Source organism: Serinus canaria, unplaced genomic scaffold (genome assembly GCF_022539315.1).
Source record: "Serinus canaria isolate serCan28SL12 unplaced genomic scaffold, serCan2020 HiC_scaffold_33, whole genome shotgun sequence".
Taxonomy (NCBI): Eukaryota; Metazoa; Chordata; class Aves; order Passeriformes; family Fringillidae; genus Serinus; species Serinus canaria.
In genome coordinates, this window is record NW_026108148.1 from 99,317 (window position 1) to 118,097 (window position 18,781).

General features: G+C 41.7%; 1 protein-coding gene across 3 annotated transcripts in view; it reads left to right on the top strand.

Annotated features, from left to right (window-relative positions):
* DCBLD2 (discoidin, CUB and LCCL domain containing 2) overlaps window positions 1-18,580 on the top strand; it is a 69,305-nt gene extending 50,725 nt beyond the window's left edge. Inside the window, exons 10-15 of one of the 3 annotated variants that reach the window (XM_050987638.1) lie at window positions 774-921; window positions 1,332-1,502; window positions 2,504-2,597; window positions 2,976-3,025; window positions 3,898-3,990; window positions 5,045-7,762. In XM_050987638.1, coding sequence (XP_050843595.1) covers window positions 774-921; window positions 1,332-1,502; window positions 2,504-2,597; window positions 2,976-3,025; window positions 3,898-3,990; window positions 5,045-5,487 — 999 coding nt within the window. In that variant the 3' untranslated portion in view covers window positions 5,488-7,762. Of the gene's footprint in view, window positions 1-773; window positions 922-1,331; window positions 1,503-2,503; window positions 2,598-2,975; window positions 3,026-3,852; window positions 3,991-5,044; window positions 7,763-17,995 lie in introns of those variants that run through there. The other 2 variants (XM_050987639.1, XM_050987637.1) reach the window with 2 other exon arrangements.
* The last annotated feature ends 201 nt before the right edge of the window (window positions 18,581-18,781 follow it).

Here is an 18,781-nt window from a genome sequence, read left to right on the forward strand (position 1 = left end):
GTAAATCTGTCAGAGTGTTTACACTGCATCTCACAGGGACTCCGCTCACTGCTTTTAAACTTCAGTCAGACTCATTGTGTGTTGTCACATTTTGATGAGTTCTTTGTGTGCAAGGATGGCAATGAAGGACCAGCTTGAGCTCATCCTTCACACGAAGTCTGTGCCCTTCTCTTGCAGAACATCATGGCTTAGTGTGAGACTGAGAAGAGCTTTCACATTCTGAACCCCAATTCTTCTATTTTGTTGTGGCTCAGCACTTGCAGACAACAGCCACGAGAAGACAGTGTGGTTACACACTTGAGGGTGCCTCCCAGTACTTTGTAATAAATACCATCCTCAGACAGGCTGTGCTGAACTGCTGGGCTGTGTGAAGGCACCATTTAATTCCAGCATGCACAGTGTGACAAGTCCTTGCTATCCATGTATATTTAAAGACTAAGTGTAAAGAAGGAGTTAGAATAATTTAGTGCCATAAATGTGTGTAACAGCAGGCAGTGTCTGGGGAGCATCAGTATGATATTCCATGGTACCTTTACTCTGAACTGTGTAGCTGTGTGCATACATGTGCACACACCTTTCTTTGTTTTATTTAGTTGTAAATGTAATGGGGCCAAGGGAGTTGACAAGTGCAGGCAGCAGCGCTGTTCCGGGGTGTATTGAATCCTTCACTGTTTATTCTTCCTCAATAAAACATCAAAATTGGTAATACTTATTCAATTACTATTGTATTTGTAGAATGTAATGTTTCTCTCTTTTTTTCCCTTCTTTTCTAGATATTTCAGGGGAATACTGAATTGTACCAGGAAGTTCGCAATAATTTCATTCCACCTATAATTGCACGTTTTTTTAGGATTAACCCCTTAAAATGGCACCAGAAAATTGCAATGAAAGTAGAATTACTAGGATGCCAGTTTAGTATAGGTAAGACAACTAAATCCTTCAATTGTGTAAGACAAGAAGTGAAATTATTAAGGTTGTACATGAAATTACTAAGATTAAGAGTTATATCATGGGTATGTTTTCAGTAAGTCTGAAGTACTTCTTGGCTGTGTAATCCTTCTTTAACTGGTATTTCTGAGTTTATCCAAAAGTTATTACACTTAACAAGAAAATACTGAATTTAGGTGTACACAAGGTAATTTACAAAATAAGTGTGTCAAAAGATGCCAGTCGCTTGCTTTCCATGTCATTGATTCCTGGTGAGTAGTTTCCTCCTTGTATAACATGAGCAAAAGCTTTATAGCAAACTGTTCCAGCTGTCTTCTTCTGAAAAGGAGATATGGAAAACTAGCTCTCAAAGAACTTACCTTATAAATCCTGTTCTCCTGAAGGTCGTGCTCCTAAAATTACTTTGCCACCAACACCTCAGAACAAGAATTACGAGAAGAATGCTGACTTTGTGGATGACTTCCTTCATTCAGTGAAGACTTCACTGCAGACAGATAAAACAACTTTCACACCAGAAATAAAAAACGCTACAGTGACTCCAAGTGTAACCAAAGGTATCCATAGTTAAACAGTAGAAATGTTTGGAACTCCTTATAGTGCTTTGACATATATTAAATGTGCTTTCTGCACTGAAATTTTCTCAAAGCTTAACAAATTAAAGCAGATTATCAATATTTTATTTCTAATATTTACCAGTTATTAAATACACAAATTATAAAAGATGTGCAATTGCATGCTGCCTGAAGAAACAAAACCAATCTGCTAAGTAACATATATATAAGATAAATGTATATTCACTATATATTTTATAGATATATAATAGTTCCATCTTCTAGAGCTTGTTCAAATGGTGTTCAGCTTTTAATCAGTGAACAAACTTTGTCAGAAGGAAAAGTTGTAACTTGGACTTCCCTTCTGAATGAATCGGGTGTAACTGCTTTATTTAATAATTTCTTAGAACAAAACACCTTTGATATAGCAAATCTTCTCTAGAGCAGTTTTTTTTGACATGAAATTTGAAAAATGTCACCTGGCATAATCATTTTGTTTACCAAAGAAAATGGTCAGAAAAGGGAACAAAGTCACTGCAGATGTATGCACTGCTGAAGTGTCCTTTGGATGGCAGGGGACACACAGGATCACACAGGGTGGCAGGATCACACACAGAACCACCACTGACTGACTGGGTTTAACTGTTAAGGTACTGTAGAATTTACTTCTTAAAGGAGGTTTGAACTTACATGGTGACAGAAAAGGGATTTTCTGCATAAATAATAGAATTCATTATTGTAACAGAAAAAACATATTTTAAAACAAACTGATTGATTTTGATGAAAAACCCTAAAACACTACCAACTGTGCATGCATATAGAAGAGACAGATGGTAATTAATATTGCGCTGTGGAAGTATCCAGCAGAGTAGCTTAGCTGGGGGATCTGGTGTGATAGACACTAAACGTGAAAACTGTGTGCTCTACTTAGGTAATTTTCAAATCAAAAGCTGATTTATGAGAAGCTCTTTCTGTCTGACACCACTTAATTTAATGGCTTTCAGATGTGGCATTGGCAGCAGTTCTGGTTCCAGTGCTGGTGATGATCTTCACTACTCTGATTCTTATCTTAGTTTGTGCGTGGCATTGGAGAAACCGGTAAATGAATAGATGGATGAAAGTGCTTTAAATGACTGTGAGCCTGGTATGTAGGAATGAAATGCTGCATGTATTGCTGTGGAAACTCTGTGGTCTGCACTTGTGGAAAGAATTGCATTCTTTCTGAGAAAAACATCACTTGACTAGCAAGGACAAACCAGCTTTTTGTAACTGCTTTCATTGGAAGTGCTTTGACTGAAAACTGGTTTTTCTGGTAGCAGCAGACTGGTGATGGGAAGCCAGGTTACTGGTGCTAATACATTAAATTTGAGGACCAGTTACAGCCAAGGTGATAGTTGCTGAGCATTACTTAATGCATCTTTTGATAAGCAGACTAGTTAAAATAACACTTTTTTCCTTTTTTTTTTTCCCTTACAGCAAGAAAAAAACTGAGGACACATATGATCTATCTTACTGGGATCGTGCAGGTAACAAAATGGTTTTATCAAACCATATGCTCACTGGTTCAATGTTTATTTCAGATTGCAGTTACAGTTTCCACTAGCAGAAGCTTCTCTGATGCTAACTGAGGGAGGCAGAGCAAACTGAATTTCTTTTGTGGACCAACTTAATTGTACTGCTTCTTTCTTTGATTTCCTTTTTTTCAGAAATAGTAAATGTCATGTCTCCTGTTAGATCTGACCCCTTCAGGGTTTTTGTGAACAAAGTAGAAAACCTTTTAATTATACAACACAAGGAGAAATTTTTTAAAGAATGTCTCTATATATTTGATAACCGTCTTTCATCTTAGCGTAGAAGTTGGGTCAAAAATTTTGTTTTCATTGCCCTAGTAAGCATGTGGGATTTAGGTATATCTTCCATCCAGCTGTCTTGTGCCTCATAAACTTAAGATCAGACAATTGCACCAGACAGTTCTTTGCAATGGTCCTGAAACCACCTGTGCCCCACATGCAAAGGGCAGCTGCAGCAGTTGGGTTGGTACTGCTGTGTGACTGTGCTTTACTTCCCTGGGCTCTGTTGAAAACTTGCACACCCATGTGTCTGCTCACTGGCAGTCTTAAGTACGTCTTATGCTTTAAACAAGGAACCTTTTAATCACTTTCATTTGCCACATATCTTTCTGATAACTCACAGCTCTGATGTCTTAGGGTATTACTCAATATAGTGATAATTGAGTTATTTACCTGTTTCAACAAAATACAAGCTGTGCTGAAAAGTATTTTAGTAGCTTAAAACACAGTATATATGCAATCTTGGGTGGGTTTTTTTTGCTTTTTTTTAAATTCATATGAAGGATGGTGGAAGGGGATGAAGCAGTTTTTCCCGATCAAATCAGCAGAACATGAAGAAACTCCTGTATGCTACAGCAGCAGTGAAATCAGTCACCTGAGACCAAGAGAAGTCCCAACAATGTTGCAAACAGAGTCTGCAGGTGGGCCATGTTTTATATATATATATGTATGTATGTGAATGACATGCCAAAAATGTCAGGAATCTGGCTGCATTTAGTTATTTCCTCGTTTTGGAGGGGAACAGATGAGAAATGAGTCATTCTGTGGGTAAGCATATCTCTTAAAATTCAGGCTTTTTCATGTCTGTTCTCTCATTTCATGTGCTATAGATAGACACTTGCCCAAGTAAATGCAGTAACTGAAAGGTTCCTTACTTGTTTTTAAACCTCATAAAGGGGGAAAGAATTCTTTTGGTTATATTTTCATGCACTGGAAATAATTTCATCACAATATTTTCATGCACAAATTTGAAATATGGCACTTGATTCTCTACCTTCACTGTATGGGTTAAATCAAACTTGGGATGTGGAAAAGGAGAGTTTATGGATAGTTCCACATGCCCTTTCCCTGGTGAGCCAGGCATAGGAGGAGGATGATTGACTGTGCCTTTGGTTCTGTGTTTACCTGCTGATGGCAGAATTGGGCAGATGTACAGGAACTACAGCTTCACTGCAGGCAGAATTAGCTTTCTTGTTTGGCTGCTTGTCTGTTTTTACCCAGCTAGTCAGGCTTTTCACCTCCAGCTTTTGTAACTCAGATTATCTGTTGAGCTAAAATATCTCAGACTACATGCAGGCTTCCCCTCAAAGGGCAAACTCTCCACTGCAAGGACCACTTTTTATCAAGATCCAGGCAGAACAATTTTATTTAAATCTAATGTTAATAGAAGAATATTTCAGTCAGCTTCATTTTCAGGCAGATTTGCAGCATGGGAAGTTGCAGCTCACTTGGGAAGAAGTATAAACCTGAGAAGTGGGGATGTTTTGGTTTTGGCTACCTCAATGGCTTTACCTATTGGGTGGAAAGGAATCCTTTTCCAAAGCGATTGGCATTGGTGGACAGAGATGGACCACTGGTTTGATGTAGGATAGTGATCTCTGGCAGACTATTGACAAGCTGTATTTAATGTGATGCCACGGTAAAACAACCCAGTGAGTGTATTTATGTTCTGTTTTGTTGGGACTTGCAACACAGAATATGCTCAGCCTCTGGTAGGGGGAATTGTGGGCACGCTTCACCAGAGATCAACCTTCAAACCAGAGGAAGGAAAAGAAGCCAGTTACGCTGACTTGGACCCTTACAATTCCCCTATCCAAGAAGTTTACCACGCCTATGCTGAGCCACTGCCCGTAAGCGGACCTGAGTATGCGACTCCAATAATCATGGACATGTCCAGCCATCCCAGCACCCCTCTTGGGGCTCCTTCCATTTCCACCTTCAAAGCTGCAGGGAATCAAGCTCCTCCACTGGTTGGAATGTGCAGTAAACTGCTATCCAGGACAGACAGTGCATCCTCAGCACAGGCACTGTACGATATACCAAAGGGGCAGCCTGGGCTGGGCAATGCCAACCAACTCGTGTACCAGGTACCGCAGAGCGTAGCCCATCCCGCTGTGAGTAAGGATGAACAAAGTTAGCTCATGAGTAAGGTAGAATGATGGCTTGTTTCTAAAAGCCAGTTCCATAAAGCTCACAATTTCACTTTTTTAATTCCATTGTTTTGGTATTGTTAGTCTTAAATAATACAACTCTGAACCAAAAGACTTGGTATGGGAGGTCAGGGAAAGCTCTAATTCTGCTTTTCCTGAAGCTGTATGGAAAATTAACAGCTTGTCTTCTGCAAAACAGTGGACTTTTTAATTACTGCTGTACAATTGTCTGTCAGACATGAGAGAAGAACTCTTCATGATTAGCTCCAGTAATTCATAGATGTGAGTGATAAATTAGGGGAAACAGTTTAAGTGCAAAAGCCAGTTATTTCTTCCTAATGGTACTATTTCGGGGGTGGGGAAAGCCCACCTCAGTACCCAAAGCTCTTAGTTTCTGTGCAAGCACTACAGCTTCTAAAATTCCTCTTTTCATTGTAAAATGTCTGTCCAACTTTTGACTTAACAAGCTGCTATCAGGACTGATGGCAAAAATCCCTTTAGCTTCATGGCATAAAATAGTTTTGATTCTGAATTACATTATTTCAGCTTTTGTTAACAGAATTGGCAATTTTCAGCTAGCTGTGTGTTCCTCAGAACGTTCCTGCTTTTTTGGTTAGGTTAGCCTTCCAAACCTAGAGGCTGCTTTCTTGTATAATCTCTTTTCTGCCTCTTCACCTTAAGCCTCTCAGTCATATTTCTTCCTAGGGATCCAGGAAGCCCAGACTGAGAAAGCAAACTAACTGGGAACTGCTTTTCCTTTTTTCCCTTGTGCTTGTGAGGGCCACTTGAATATCATCTGCCTCCAAGTCAGACTTCCCTGATGGTCAGTGCAAGAAGCATTCAGGTCTTGGAGGTGACTTGAACTGAGAAAGGCCCTGCCCTGTCCTCCCCCGGAGTGTCCATTATTCTGTGTTCAGGTGTGAGCTTAAAAACAAAAGATCTGTACATACTTCTGTGAGTGCGTAAGGAAGCACACAAATATTCTAATGGTGCACAGTTTGTGTTAGACGTGCATTTAGCACATATGGTATGTTTTAGCACATATGGTATGTTTTAGCACAAATGCCAATTTTTTTTATGATCATTCTTATTAGAAACATGAAAGATTCCAAAACCTTTGCAAATGAATGTGTACTATTCCAAAGAGTGTCCATTTCAAACTTATTTATTGGAATTTGTATCCTTTGAATGTTCCAGTGTTCCGTACTCTGAAAACATTGTAGTCAGTCATTTACTGGGGTAATGTAGACTCATTTTAGCTAGGTAATCACAAGATAAAAACAGTCTAAATGGCGTATTTGCCATTTTTTATCTTGTTAAAGGAAAACCCCACAGCTTTCTCACCTAAGTAGGTGAACACCCCACTATAAAAATTTTTATTCTAACAGCACAATTGGAAGGATGCTGAATCAACCCATACATGTGGACCCCCTCCCTACACAGCAGGAAGTCCAGTTTTATGGACTTCAGGTGTTACTGTTTGTTTGTGATGAAATTCAAAGCCTTGTTTACTGCCCAGGTCCTTAAATGCTGTGGACAACGTCTGAATGGAAGCTGCAATGCTGTTCAAGGGGCTGCCACCATGCTTTATCACCAGTAAAGTTTCCTCACTTACCCCTGAAAATCTGTTTGTAGAGGGGCTGTATATAAACTCTGGAGTCAACAATCACTTGTGGCCTGTTCAGCATCTAAAATAGATTCTACACACCTGGATTTGATTTTTACTGCAGACCAAGAATGGTAGAACTGTGGATAGCTGAAGGCTAAGGTGGTGTAAGAATTATGCAGTTTCTCTACAGTGGGTTATTTTTTAAGCCAATATAATGCAGTTTCATTATCTGAGGAGCATAAGCTGTTAAAGAAATCGATGTTTTTAACATTTAAGCCCCTTTTTGGAAGGAATTTGGTCCCAGGCTTTGCTCCTGCTTCAGACTTTGAACATGTTATCTGCTAGGGCTAAGATACATTTTAATATGTAACAGTTGGGTTTAAATTGCATGGCACACTAAGACTAGAATTTCCCTGTGTATAATAACGCAAAGGTACATTTCATGGGTCTCTTATATGTGAAGTCGTGTATATCAAACGTATTTCAATCTTGTTTGGCTTGAGTATTCTCCCAGAATGTATGTTCTTACCTCAGCATGTATTGTAGTTGCTCAGTATTTGTATATGTTGCTAGGACTTAGACTGTATAAATAGTGAGGGGGTTTTATATGTTAAAAAGTATTTTAAATAAATTGTACATACATATTACTCAGTATGTTTGCAGTTAACGCCTACCTTGTGTCTAATTCATCTGCAGTCTGGAAATGCCAGGGTTATTTGTGAGTTACATGGGATCATGCCCAGTCTCCAACAGTTTCCTGGCAGCAGATGGGCTGGTCCCTGTCCCCAGTCAGCCCAACCCCTCTGCACTGCTGAAGAAAGCTGCTGGTTCAGTCTTCAACCAGACCATGGCTATTGCCAGTTACTGAGTAAAACTGATGGTGCTTGTGCTTTTTCCTCTTCTTCATGTGAATTCCAGCACTGCAGTGCCTCAGAGAAAGAACTCAGTCATAATTACTCTTTGATGAGTAAATGTAGTGTGAGTTCACAATGTCTCATCTTGTCTTCTGCACCACCTGTGGCCAGTGAATGCACAGGAGCCACCTAAGATAAAGAAAACAATGACAGCAAGTAGTAGCCCCCCAGTGAGTGGAGATTCTAAAGGAGGGATGCCCATACAGATTATTTCAGCAGACAGTCTGTGGGTAAGTACACGTGGCTTGCCCTGATGTCTGCGCACTGGCTGCTGCTCCAGATCACTCCTGTGGAGTGGTCTGTCAGTCAGAGCCTGCTGTCCTTCTTTTCCAGTTTAGATGTCCAAATCTCTGGGCCCTTAGAGACCTTAGAGACCTTGACCTTAGAGTGTGATGGCTCCATCTGTGTTCAGCTGTCTTGACAGCTGTTTCTGTGGTTGGATGTTATGAACAGCCAAAGTCCAAAGGCAGGGGCTGTGCCAGCTGAGCTTCCTGTTGAAGGGATTTCACAAGAGACAGTATCCTGGCTGCATATTGTTTTAAATTAGCATCACTTATCTCTACATCCCACTAGGTTGAGAATTACCAGGGTGAGGAATTCCAAACAGTAATTCAAAAGAAGATAACTGATTCTCTTCTGGGTCTGGCCTTTATTCTTGCCAAAGCCAATGGCAAAAGCCCTACCTACCCATGGCATCTTGGTGGCTATTACCAGCTTCAAAAGGTGTTTCTTTATTTCACTCTTCATTTTTTTCTACCTGACACAAACTCTGGGGGTGCCAGGGGGTATGGAGGATCCACTGTTTTTCTAAAGAAGCCATAACCCCTTGCAGGATCTTTCCTGTAAAATGAGTTCCCCTAAGTCTGTTGCTTCTACAGTTCTGTATCTTGGAATAATTTGTTCCAAAAATACCTTAATGATGTTATGCTGTAGCTGCTGAAGCAGTTGGGAATGCTTCTGGCCACCTTGTTAGCTGATATACTATTACTAGAAGATATTTAAGCCTTCCCACTTGGGACATCTCAGTAAAATCCAATTGACATTTTTAGAAAGAACATGCAGCCCAAGGCCTCCCTTCCCTGGCAGCTTTCTTTGTAACCATGTTATTGGCTTAAGCACAAATCAAGCAAACTTCAACAGCTGTGTTTGCCAGACTAAAAAGACCCACAGCAAAATACATCTTGAGGAAGGCTTCTGCCAATCCTCGAGAACTCCAATGATTCCTTTAGTGGAGTTGTTCTAATACTTCTAGGGCCAGAGCTTCTGTTCTCCATTGTTTGCCATCCCTTGTAAACTAATTCTCTCTGTCTTTTTCTCTCTGCCTCACTATTTTTATTTATCTCCAGCTCCTCTGGTGGAAAAGACAGTTTCTTTGGCAGTGATTAAGTCACTGGGAGCAAAGGGAGGGTCTTTGAGAGTCCTGGCAAAAGTATTCCTTTCTGAGCTTCTTCATCTGACAGTCAATTGCCTGTTGCCTCCTCCGAGTACCTTGCCTGATGTCCCCTAATGTACATCATTGCCCCCCTTTTTGGTAAATTCACTACCTGCAAGAGAGGAGTAATTAAGCTCTCATGTGCTAATGGTTTTTCCCCTGCAGATTAATAAATCTCTTTCCTCTGACAGTTTTCTAAACATGTGTACCACTCCACATGCATGCTTAGAATCAATATGAGTGTTAATTCACAGGCTCTTAGAAGCACATACAACTCCGCAGTCTGAGCTGACCATGTGGGCAGCAACATCCTTCCTTCTAATTCCCTTCCCTTAATAATAGCATCTCCTGTAACTCGCTTCCCTTCTACTACCTTTGAAGGCTCATTAGTGAACACATTCCCTCCCTTAAGCCAGGGGGGGTCTCCTAAATTTTCCATAACCCAGGTCTGGAGATCTGTCACTTGAATGCAGTCATGGGTTTCTTCCCAGCCCCCCCTCTCCAGGACTGTTCAAAGTCTTTGTTTAACAGGAGACTGGGTTAAACCCTTCCCCAGTTCTAAATCCTAAATCTTTTTGTTCCATTAAATAAATTTTAGAGTGTAATAACCAAGCCCTGTCCATCCACTCAGAGGCTTTGTCACTTCACAAAACTTTATTTGATGTGAGACTTTCTTAAGTCTCATAAAACATTCTCTTGCATCAGTTTTCAGGCTTCGGTTACTACTAAAGCCACAACTGCACAATTCTGCAATGAGGCCAGCCTCCTGGTCTCTGGATTTAACACCTTAGAAAAGTAGGCAACAGGCTGCCGTGTAATCCAGTGTTCCCACAGTAAAATTATTTTAGTATGGTCCTGTTGACATCCACATAGAATTCAAATTCTTTTTCCCTGTCCAGAAGGGCTATGGCACAAGCTTCAGTTTATCTGCTTTTTTTATTTTTTTTCCCTAATGCTTTAAAATTCTGCATTCCTTCTGGTGTCCACTCATGCAGTTTCTTAACTGGCAGGACAGGAGTATTATAGGGAGACATGTATGGCTCCAAAAGACCTGCTTTTAACAGGGACTCAGTAATATAGGCTGCAACCCCTTCTTTTCCTGCCTTGGAAAGAGGGTATTGCTTTTTAGACACCACTTATCCTGGTTGCTTCAAGTAGTTTGGAGAGGCCCCATAGCTAATTTTCCAGATTTCCCTGGGACTGCCCACGCTTAGGGGTTTACTGCAGCATAGGCTCTCTCAGACATTTGACACTAAGGTACAATAGGGTTAGTTTCTTTATCACTTTTTACAGAATTATTTTGCATTCCCAATGTAGCCAGCAAATCCCTTCCCAGTAACTTATAATTACAAATAGGAACAAACAGAAATTCATGCATTTCAAATCTAACCCCCAGATGTACTAATCATGGCTGAAAGAAACTTCCACTTTCCACTTACCCCCTGAAGAATTAAAGAACTTCTTGACAAGTTTTTCCCTTTAAGGCATAAAATTCAAAGTGGATTGAGAGGCCCCTGTGTCTATCACAAAAGCATCTCCCCCCATTCCAGACCCACCCTAAATGTTATCAAGGGCTCCAGTGTGGTGGGTCCCTGGTATAATGGGAACCCCTGACACCCCTAACAATCCATCTCCATTCATAGCTGGGCTTGATCCTCCTGAGGATGTAGTTGTTTCTACGGGCAATCTTGCTTTCAGTTCTTGCAGACAATACACTGATTCCTTCCAAGATGCTCTTGGGTGGGCTCTCCCCTGCTGAGGAGGTAATGCCTCTGCCCCCTCCTTGTGGCCAAACTCGTCCCTTCTGTCCTGGGGGCCCCCTTGGGCCCTGCAGTTTTCCCCACTGCAGCAGTAAGAACACTGCCATCACCTTTACCTTCACCTTTTCCTCAGCCCTTCTTACATACACTTGCTGTATCTTTCTAACCAGTTCATCCAGGAACTTTATTCTGCCCTTTCTTCAGCCCCCCACCGGCTACTGCCTGTGTGTGCTCATTCTCTCTTGCACAGCTCAAAATCATTTGTTTCTCCAGTGACCCAAATAAAATCCTTAAAAGAAAATCCTAATCCTACCATGTATAATTTGCATTTCCCAGATATTCTTTGCTCCTCCTCTTTGTGCTCACCCTCTTTGCCATACACCACGAACTAGAGCCAGTCCCCATGCTGTCACAATGTCCAAACGCAGCCCCTGTTTGGCACTCCCAGTGGGCACAGCCAGCAAGACCACAGGCAGCTGGGGTGTCCAGCAGCCTCATGGAGGCTGGACGTCTAGCAGCCTCATGAGGCTCAGGGGCCACTGCCATCCCTGCCCGGGTCAGGGCAATGGGGTCAGGTACTGCCTGGCACTGAGCGCTGGCTGCCCCACTGCCCCAGCCCGGGCCCGCATCTCCCCACAAGCCCCAAGCCCATACTCGCAGGCACTTCCATGCCTTGTCCTACCACTTCCCGCCATAAACACCCCTTCATCCTGACTTGTTTGTTTCCCTGTCCTGGAAGCTGGCAATACAAAGAACCTGCAGCTGAATCAGCTGGCAAATTTTGATGATAAATGCCTTCTGCTGCTACGTGCCATAACCATATTCCTTCACATTCCACTTCAACCAATCCTTTCCCAACATACCAACACCATCTGTCCCCTGTTGCTGAGACCCCTTCTCAACTCCCCTTATTGTGCCTTGGGCATGGATTGTCCTTAATTACCTCTGGGAAAAGGTGCAAACTACCTGAGCATTCTCCCAAGGGATTCTTCGGAGATCTCTCTGGATCTTCATCCCTTTTGCCAGGACCTGTTGCAGGCTTTACCTGTGCTACTTTCTGTGGGTGCCCTCTCAGGTTTACTCCCCAAAAAATCCCATTGATTGGTGACATTTTTAGTGGTCCTTCTCTGTGGACTCTTCCTAGACCCTCTAGTCCACAACTCATCTGTCTCGAGTGGACACTATTGGGTAGTCAACCAATTGCCCAGTGCCAGCTGCCACCAACGGGAGCTGATCACCAAAGCTAGCTGAGGGGTGCCTTGAGCTCCCACTCACTGCCATGGGTTGGCAGAAGGATCCCATATCAGTGCTCATTTTCTTAGGAAAATTAATCCCTGATGCCAGAGACTTTTGTCCAAAAAGAGACAGAGGAGTCTCATAACTTTATTGGAATAAAGGGGGATGCCATGGGCCATTTCCCATGGGGTCTTTCAGGTGGTTGGGGGATGCAGCCCCCTTTTTATCCAAAGTTTCCCACTGCATCACCCTCTTCTGTGCCCCATTTTAAAATGTACTCTCCCTTTTGCTATGTAAAAGAAAGAAAAATAAACTCTTCCTAATTCTGTGAAGTCTCTGTTCTCTTGCTCTGGCTTCAGGAATTTTACACAGTTTTGGCTGAGCAACAGTCTGTGTTGATTAGTAATGGTTTCTAGAGCTAAGAATTTCTTCTATTACTTCACTAGCCATAAGTGAAAAAAAACTGCAACAGGTGTGACAAGTTCGGGCATCGGACCAGCGAATTTAAATCAAAATTTATGGAGAGAATGACCGCCCCCCTTGGGAAACACAAAACTAAGCGCAAAGCGCACAAATGCTCCTGCACCAGGCGGCTGCCTGGATGTTCTCCACTCAGCAACACCAGGATCTGCAGGAGTGAACATGGAGACAGCAGTAGACATCACTTTGACAAACACCTATGTAGAGGTCATACCATCAACAGCAAATGGACTGTTGAGCTATGGACTTAGTGCTCTGCTGATAGGAAGATCATCCACATAAAAACAAGGCTTTTATTTTTTACCTAGACTGATTGATACAGATTATTTAGGCAATATTGGGATAATGGTGCAGACTTGGAGGCCACCTATCCATATTCCAAAAGGCACTAGTTAGTTCCATTTGAGGCCAAGGTTCTGAAACACGGGGTCATGCATAGAGGGGATGGAGGTTTTGGGTCAACAGGAACCCCTCAGGTAATGTTTACGTTACCATTATCAGGAGCAAAACCAACTAAACCCATTACTTTTCAGCACCCTGATGGAGGAGCTCTCACGAGAAAAGCTGCATTTCTGGACGCAGGTTCAGGTGTCACCACTGTTCCCTTGTTTGCATAGCCTGCAAAATGACCTCTGGACACCTTTTATGGTTGTGCGAGGTATGCAAATGACTAGAATCAGTAAAACACTCTTAACAGTATGGGTTGATAAGGATGCACATGTTTGGGCTCAGATGAGATCTTATGTGATGACTACAACAATCTGGCTGCTGGGACGAGATGCATTGAGCCAGAGGGGTTTCTCTCTCACCAATGAGGGTTTTTAGCAGTGGTCATTAAGGGGCTGCCAACCATAAATGAAAATGGTTAACAGCAACACCAATCTGAATTGATCAATGGCTGCTGTCTAAAGAAAAGCTTGCCCATGTTAATGAACTGGTTGATGAGCAGTTGGAAAGGGAGCGTATCATACCTTCTCCAAGCCCCTGGAACACACCCATTTCTACAATTCCTAAAAAATCAGGAAAATTGAGGTTATTACATGACCTTTGAGCGATTAATGCTGTAATGCAGGATATTGGACCCTTGCAGCCTCACCTTCCTTCGCCATCAAAGTTACCTGTCAATTGGCAGTTGTTGATTATTGATTTAAAAGATTGCTTTTTCACAATCTCTCTGCATGAGAATGGCGGTGAGAAGTTTGCCTTGTCAGTGTCATCCATTAACAAAGCAGAGGCAGCAAAAAGGTATCGGTGGGTTGTATTGCCACAAGGGATGTGAAATTCTCCCATGATGTGCCAACTGTATGTTTGTTGCCTGGGCACTAGCCCCACTGAGAAAACAGTACTCACAGTATCTTACCTATATTATATCTTACCTATATTACATGTCTAATATTATTATAGCAGGAGAATGCCTGGATACAGCAACCCTGCTACCTGCCTTACAACAATTGCAGAAGGCAGGCCTTCAGATTGCCCTGGAAAAAGTGCAACAACAAGCCCTATGGAAATATTTTGGTATGCTTATCACTGAAGCCCAAATTCAGCCTCAAAAATTAACTATTTGTACAGAAATCCGGACCTTCATGGATGATCCCCAAAAAGTTAACTGGGGACATACAGTGGGTTTGTAGCACCTGTGGCATTACTAATTAAGACCGTGAGCCCCTAATGCCATTATTGAAAGGGAGAGATCAGACCAATTTGCTGCATGAACTAACTGAAAAACAACAGAAGACTTTGACTCAAATTGCCATTAAACTGGGCAATTCCTTTGCAGATTGTTGGTCCCCTAATTTACCATTGTCTGTGGGCGTGCTGAATAGAGAAAAGCACATGATGGGTATCCTACTGCAGTGGGATAGCCAGGCTAATCAGACACTAAATATCCTAGAATGGCTGTTTTTACCATGTAATTTGAATGAATCCTTGACCACAAAAATGGAAGCTATAGCCAAAATCGTGATCAAGGAACAAAAGCAGACACTGGAAAATGCAGGAATGGAACCCTAAAATATTCTTCCACTAGCAAAAGACTTTTTACAATGGTCATTTTAGAATTCAGACACCTTACAATAGGCATTGTTAAACTTTCCAGATATTATTAGCACTCCTTTTGCCCCTCATAAGCTTTTTTCTTTGCATCAACAGGTGGAAGAACTTCCTTGGCTATCAAAACAACCTGTAGAAGGCCTCACAGTTTTTACTGATACCAGTTGAAAAACTTTTAAAGCAGGTCTTACTTGGCAGGACAGAGGCAAATGGCTCAGTGAAATCCTTGAGGGACCAGGAGAATCTTTACAGCATCTCTAGTTATTTGCTGTTATTATAGTGTTTGAAAAATGGCCCAATGATCCCATTAACATTGTTTCTGATTCTCTCTGTGTAGTAGGTATTGTTGATTGCATGGAGAAAACATTGCTCAAGGAAATTCAAAACCGGCAGCGGTGGCAAATCTTTTTGCAACTATGGCATTTACTTAATTCTCGCAAACAGGATTATTTTATTATGTATATACAGAGTCACTCTGTATTGACAGAAGGCCTGGCCTTAGGAAACGAGAAGGCTGACCAATTAGTGGCACCACTTTGGGCCTCTGCTTCTCTTAATATCAATAAGTTTGGCCAAGCCAGAAGGGCTCATGAGTTTTTTCACCAAAGTGCAAACGTTTTACCCAAATATTTGGGAATATTGCTGCAGGATGCCTGTTCATGATGCCAGATTGCGTCCTGGAGTCAACCCTCATGGCCTAGAGCCCTTGCAAATGGATATAAATATCTGTGCCTTTTTTGGTCATTTTAAACACATTTGTGTAACCATAGACACCTTTTCTGCCATGGTTTGGGCCACTCCTATGACAAGTGAAGGGTCTCATTTTGTCATTTAACACTTGGAAGGCTGCTGGCCATCATGAGTTTGCCTCAGAAAATTAAAACAGATATATAGCCCAACAGACCCAGGTGGTTGCAGGGTAGAGCATAGCACAGGTATTCCAGGGAACTCCACAGGATGAGCTATCATTGAAAGGACACATCATGTACTGAAAGGACTGGTGGATAAACAAAAAACTGGGGACAATGGGCTGAGCCCACAGGATAGAGTGCTGAAAGCAGTCTGTGTTATGAATCATCTATGGTAAGTAGGTAGTCATAGTGAACCACCAGTAATAACACATTCCTCTGGCTTGCAGCAAGATTCTGAATTGGTACAGCACCAACGAAAAGTTTGTTCTAAAAATCCTCTGACAGGGTTATGGGAAGGACCTGCAGATTTACTGGTGTGGGGAAGGGGTTATGTCTGTATCATTACAGACAAAAAGCTCTAATGGATACTAGTGAAACAGGTTCATCCCTGGCTTGAGAAGGACACTCTGATCCCTAATATCAACAATGAACCAACAACCAGCGCTACCTGAAAACATCAATTGCCCTCAGAATTGTGAACGCTTTGGTTATCCTTGGGTGAGATTAGAATATGTGGGGTGTAGATCAGATAGGTGGTGTGAGTTTAAAGGAAGGAGCTTCCCCAGGTGGATAGAGTGCAGACATCAGCACTCCCAAAAATTTAATACCTGGGTGGTGTTATCCCAAATGACAGGACTAACGGTTAATTCCCCTGAAACCTGTCAAGAAGCACTGAATTTGTTTGAGTCTTGGGAGCAATTGGGATGGGCTATTCAGTGGTATCATAACAAACTTTGGAAGCTCAAAAAAAAGGAGAGAGAGAATAAGATCAAGGCCATTGAATGAGGAAAAAGAATATTTATTCCTGGGACTTGGGGAGTTAGACCTGAGCAGTGAGAACAAACGAAGCAAAGGTGGGAGGAGAAGAACCAAAGGAGACAGAATAGGAAAAGATGACAAAGAGCAAGAGGCACCATCAGTTTGGATTTTATCCCTAATCTCATAGGGGAAAGGTTCTTTGCCAATATTAAGGATGAAGAATAGTCTTAGAGTAGATGTGCAGGTTTTTGGATGTTTCTCTGTGTTACTTGTGATATGTGGCAACATCTGTAGTGCAGAAGACATTAACCCACCGGGATGGCATGTGACTTACTTGGGCCAGTGCTACTAGGATGGATTTCTTTTGTTTATCCTTAGCCATGCCAGGAGATCCTTTCTGCACATTTAATTGGTATCCCGATAAGCAACTTTACTGGTTTTGCAAAATGAGTAGGAGTTGGAGGAAAACCATATGTGGAAGCAAATAAACCAAGCACAAAGGATCACTGGTGTTACATAGCCAGCAGTGGTACAAAATTGGACATATGGTAAAGGTTGGGGATTAAGCCAAACGGCAAGGGCTTCCAAGCAGGTATAATAACCCAGTCACAGAATGAAAGCAGACTAGAGTCCAAGAATTAGATTTGTTAGGATCAGTACCTGGAAATTATTTTTAAATTACTTTTTAAACCCAAAATCAACTTATATGAGCAATGTCCTAGTCCCATGACCCAAAAATAATAGTAATCTTTAATACCAGTTCTCCATGGTATCAGAATGTGACCAAATATTGCCACAATTGGTCTTATACTGGAAGTGCTGGTGCAAATGCGACTGTAAGAAAGCTTTGACCAGGTGTCTTTTTAATCTGTGGGGATAGGGCATGGCCCACAATGCCGCATAGTTAGTTTGGTGGTCCTTGTTACTTAGGAAAACTAAGCATGTTTGCTGCTAGTATGCGCCTAATGCTGAATCAGACTATTTGGAGAGTGGGACAGAGCAAGAGAACTGAAAGAGCAATCACAAGTTTAAGACCTGATTGTGACAATCATGTAGAGTTTTGGGGAACTCCAGCATGAATAATAGCATCATTCCTTACTCCAGGTGTTGCTGCTGATCAAGCTTTGGCTGTGCTTAATAAGTTGGGATGCTGGACAGTCAAACAACTAAATGTGACTTCAGCTATTTTAAATCAGATGCTCACTGACGTAGATACTATTAGACATGGCACACTACAAAATAGAGCTGCTCTAGGTTTTTTGTTGTTAGCACATAAGCACGAGTGTGAGGAGTTTGAAGGAATGTGTTGTATGAACTTCTGACCATTCTGCATCCATTCACAGGAAACTCAAACAATGACAAGATAACATGAAGAAATTGACTGCGAATGACTGGGGTTTGGATGAATGGTTTGAGGGGTGGAGAATAATGTGATGGTTGAAAGATGTCATAAAGGAAACTTTGTTATTACTAGTAGTCATTATTATATTGCTTTGTGTTATTCCATGCATCATGAAATTGGTGAGCTGCTTGGTAGAAAATATGGTGGAAAGGGTCTGGCTGGTGCAAGAAGAAGAAGGGGGAACTGTAGCAATGTATCTCAACCACTCAGACTACAGGGTGCACCAGCCGTCCAGCTTGGAACTGTTCTTATCACAATTTTCTCAGGCCCCTCTGGAATTCATCAAGGTTACTAAGACAATAGGCTGTGCTAAAATAAGAAAGAAGAAACTGAGAAACCAAATTCCAAGACCACAAAAACTCGATAATGGGGGGCAGCAAAGTGACTGGACACATATTTTGAGAGGTGCACGCAGAATGCGTGGACAGGACAAAAGCACCAATAAGAAACGTGTGACTAGTGTGTGCAGAGAGTTAGAGTGTATAAGTGTATCATGTAAACAATAAACAGCTTCTGCTTAATCATATTGGTCCATTGTCCAGGAGTCCTGAATTTCTCACGACTGATACTTACAAAAAGGGCTTCCATTTTAATGATAGAGTTACTGTTTATATGATAATTAATTGGGATAGTTCTTTAAAATCCTTCCCTTGCTGACATCAGTCAGTTTCATCTTTTCCTGATTGTACTTGTGGCTATACATTAGTTATGAATATAAGGGAATGAG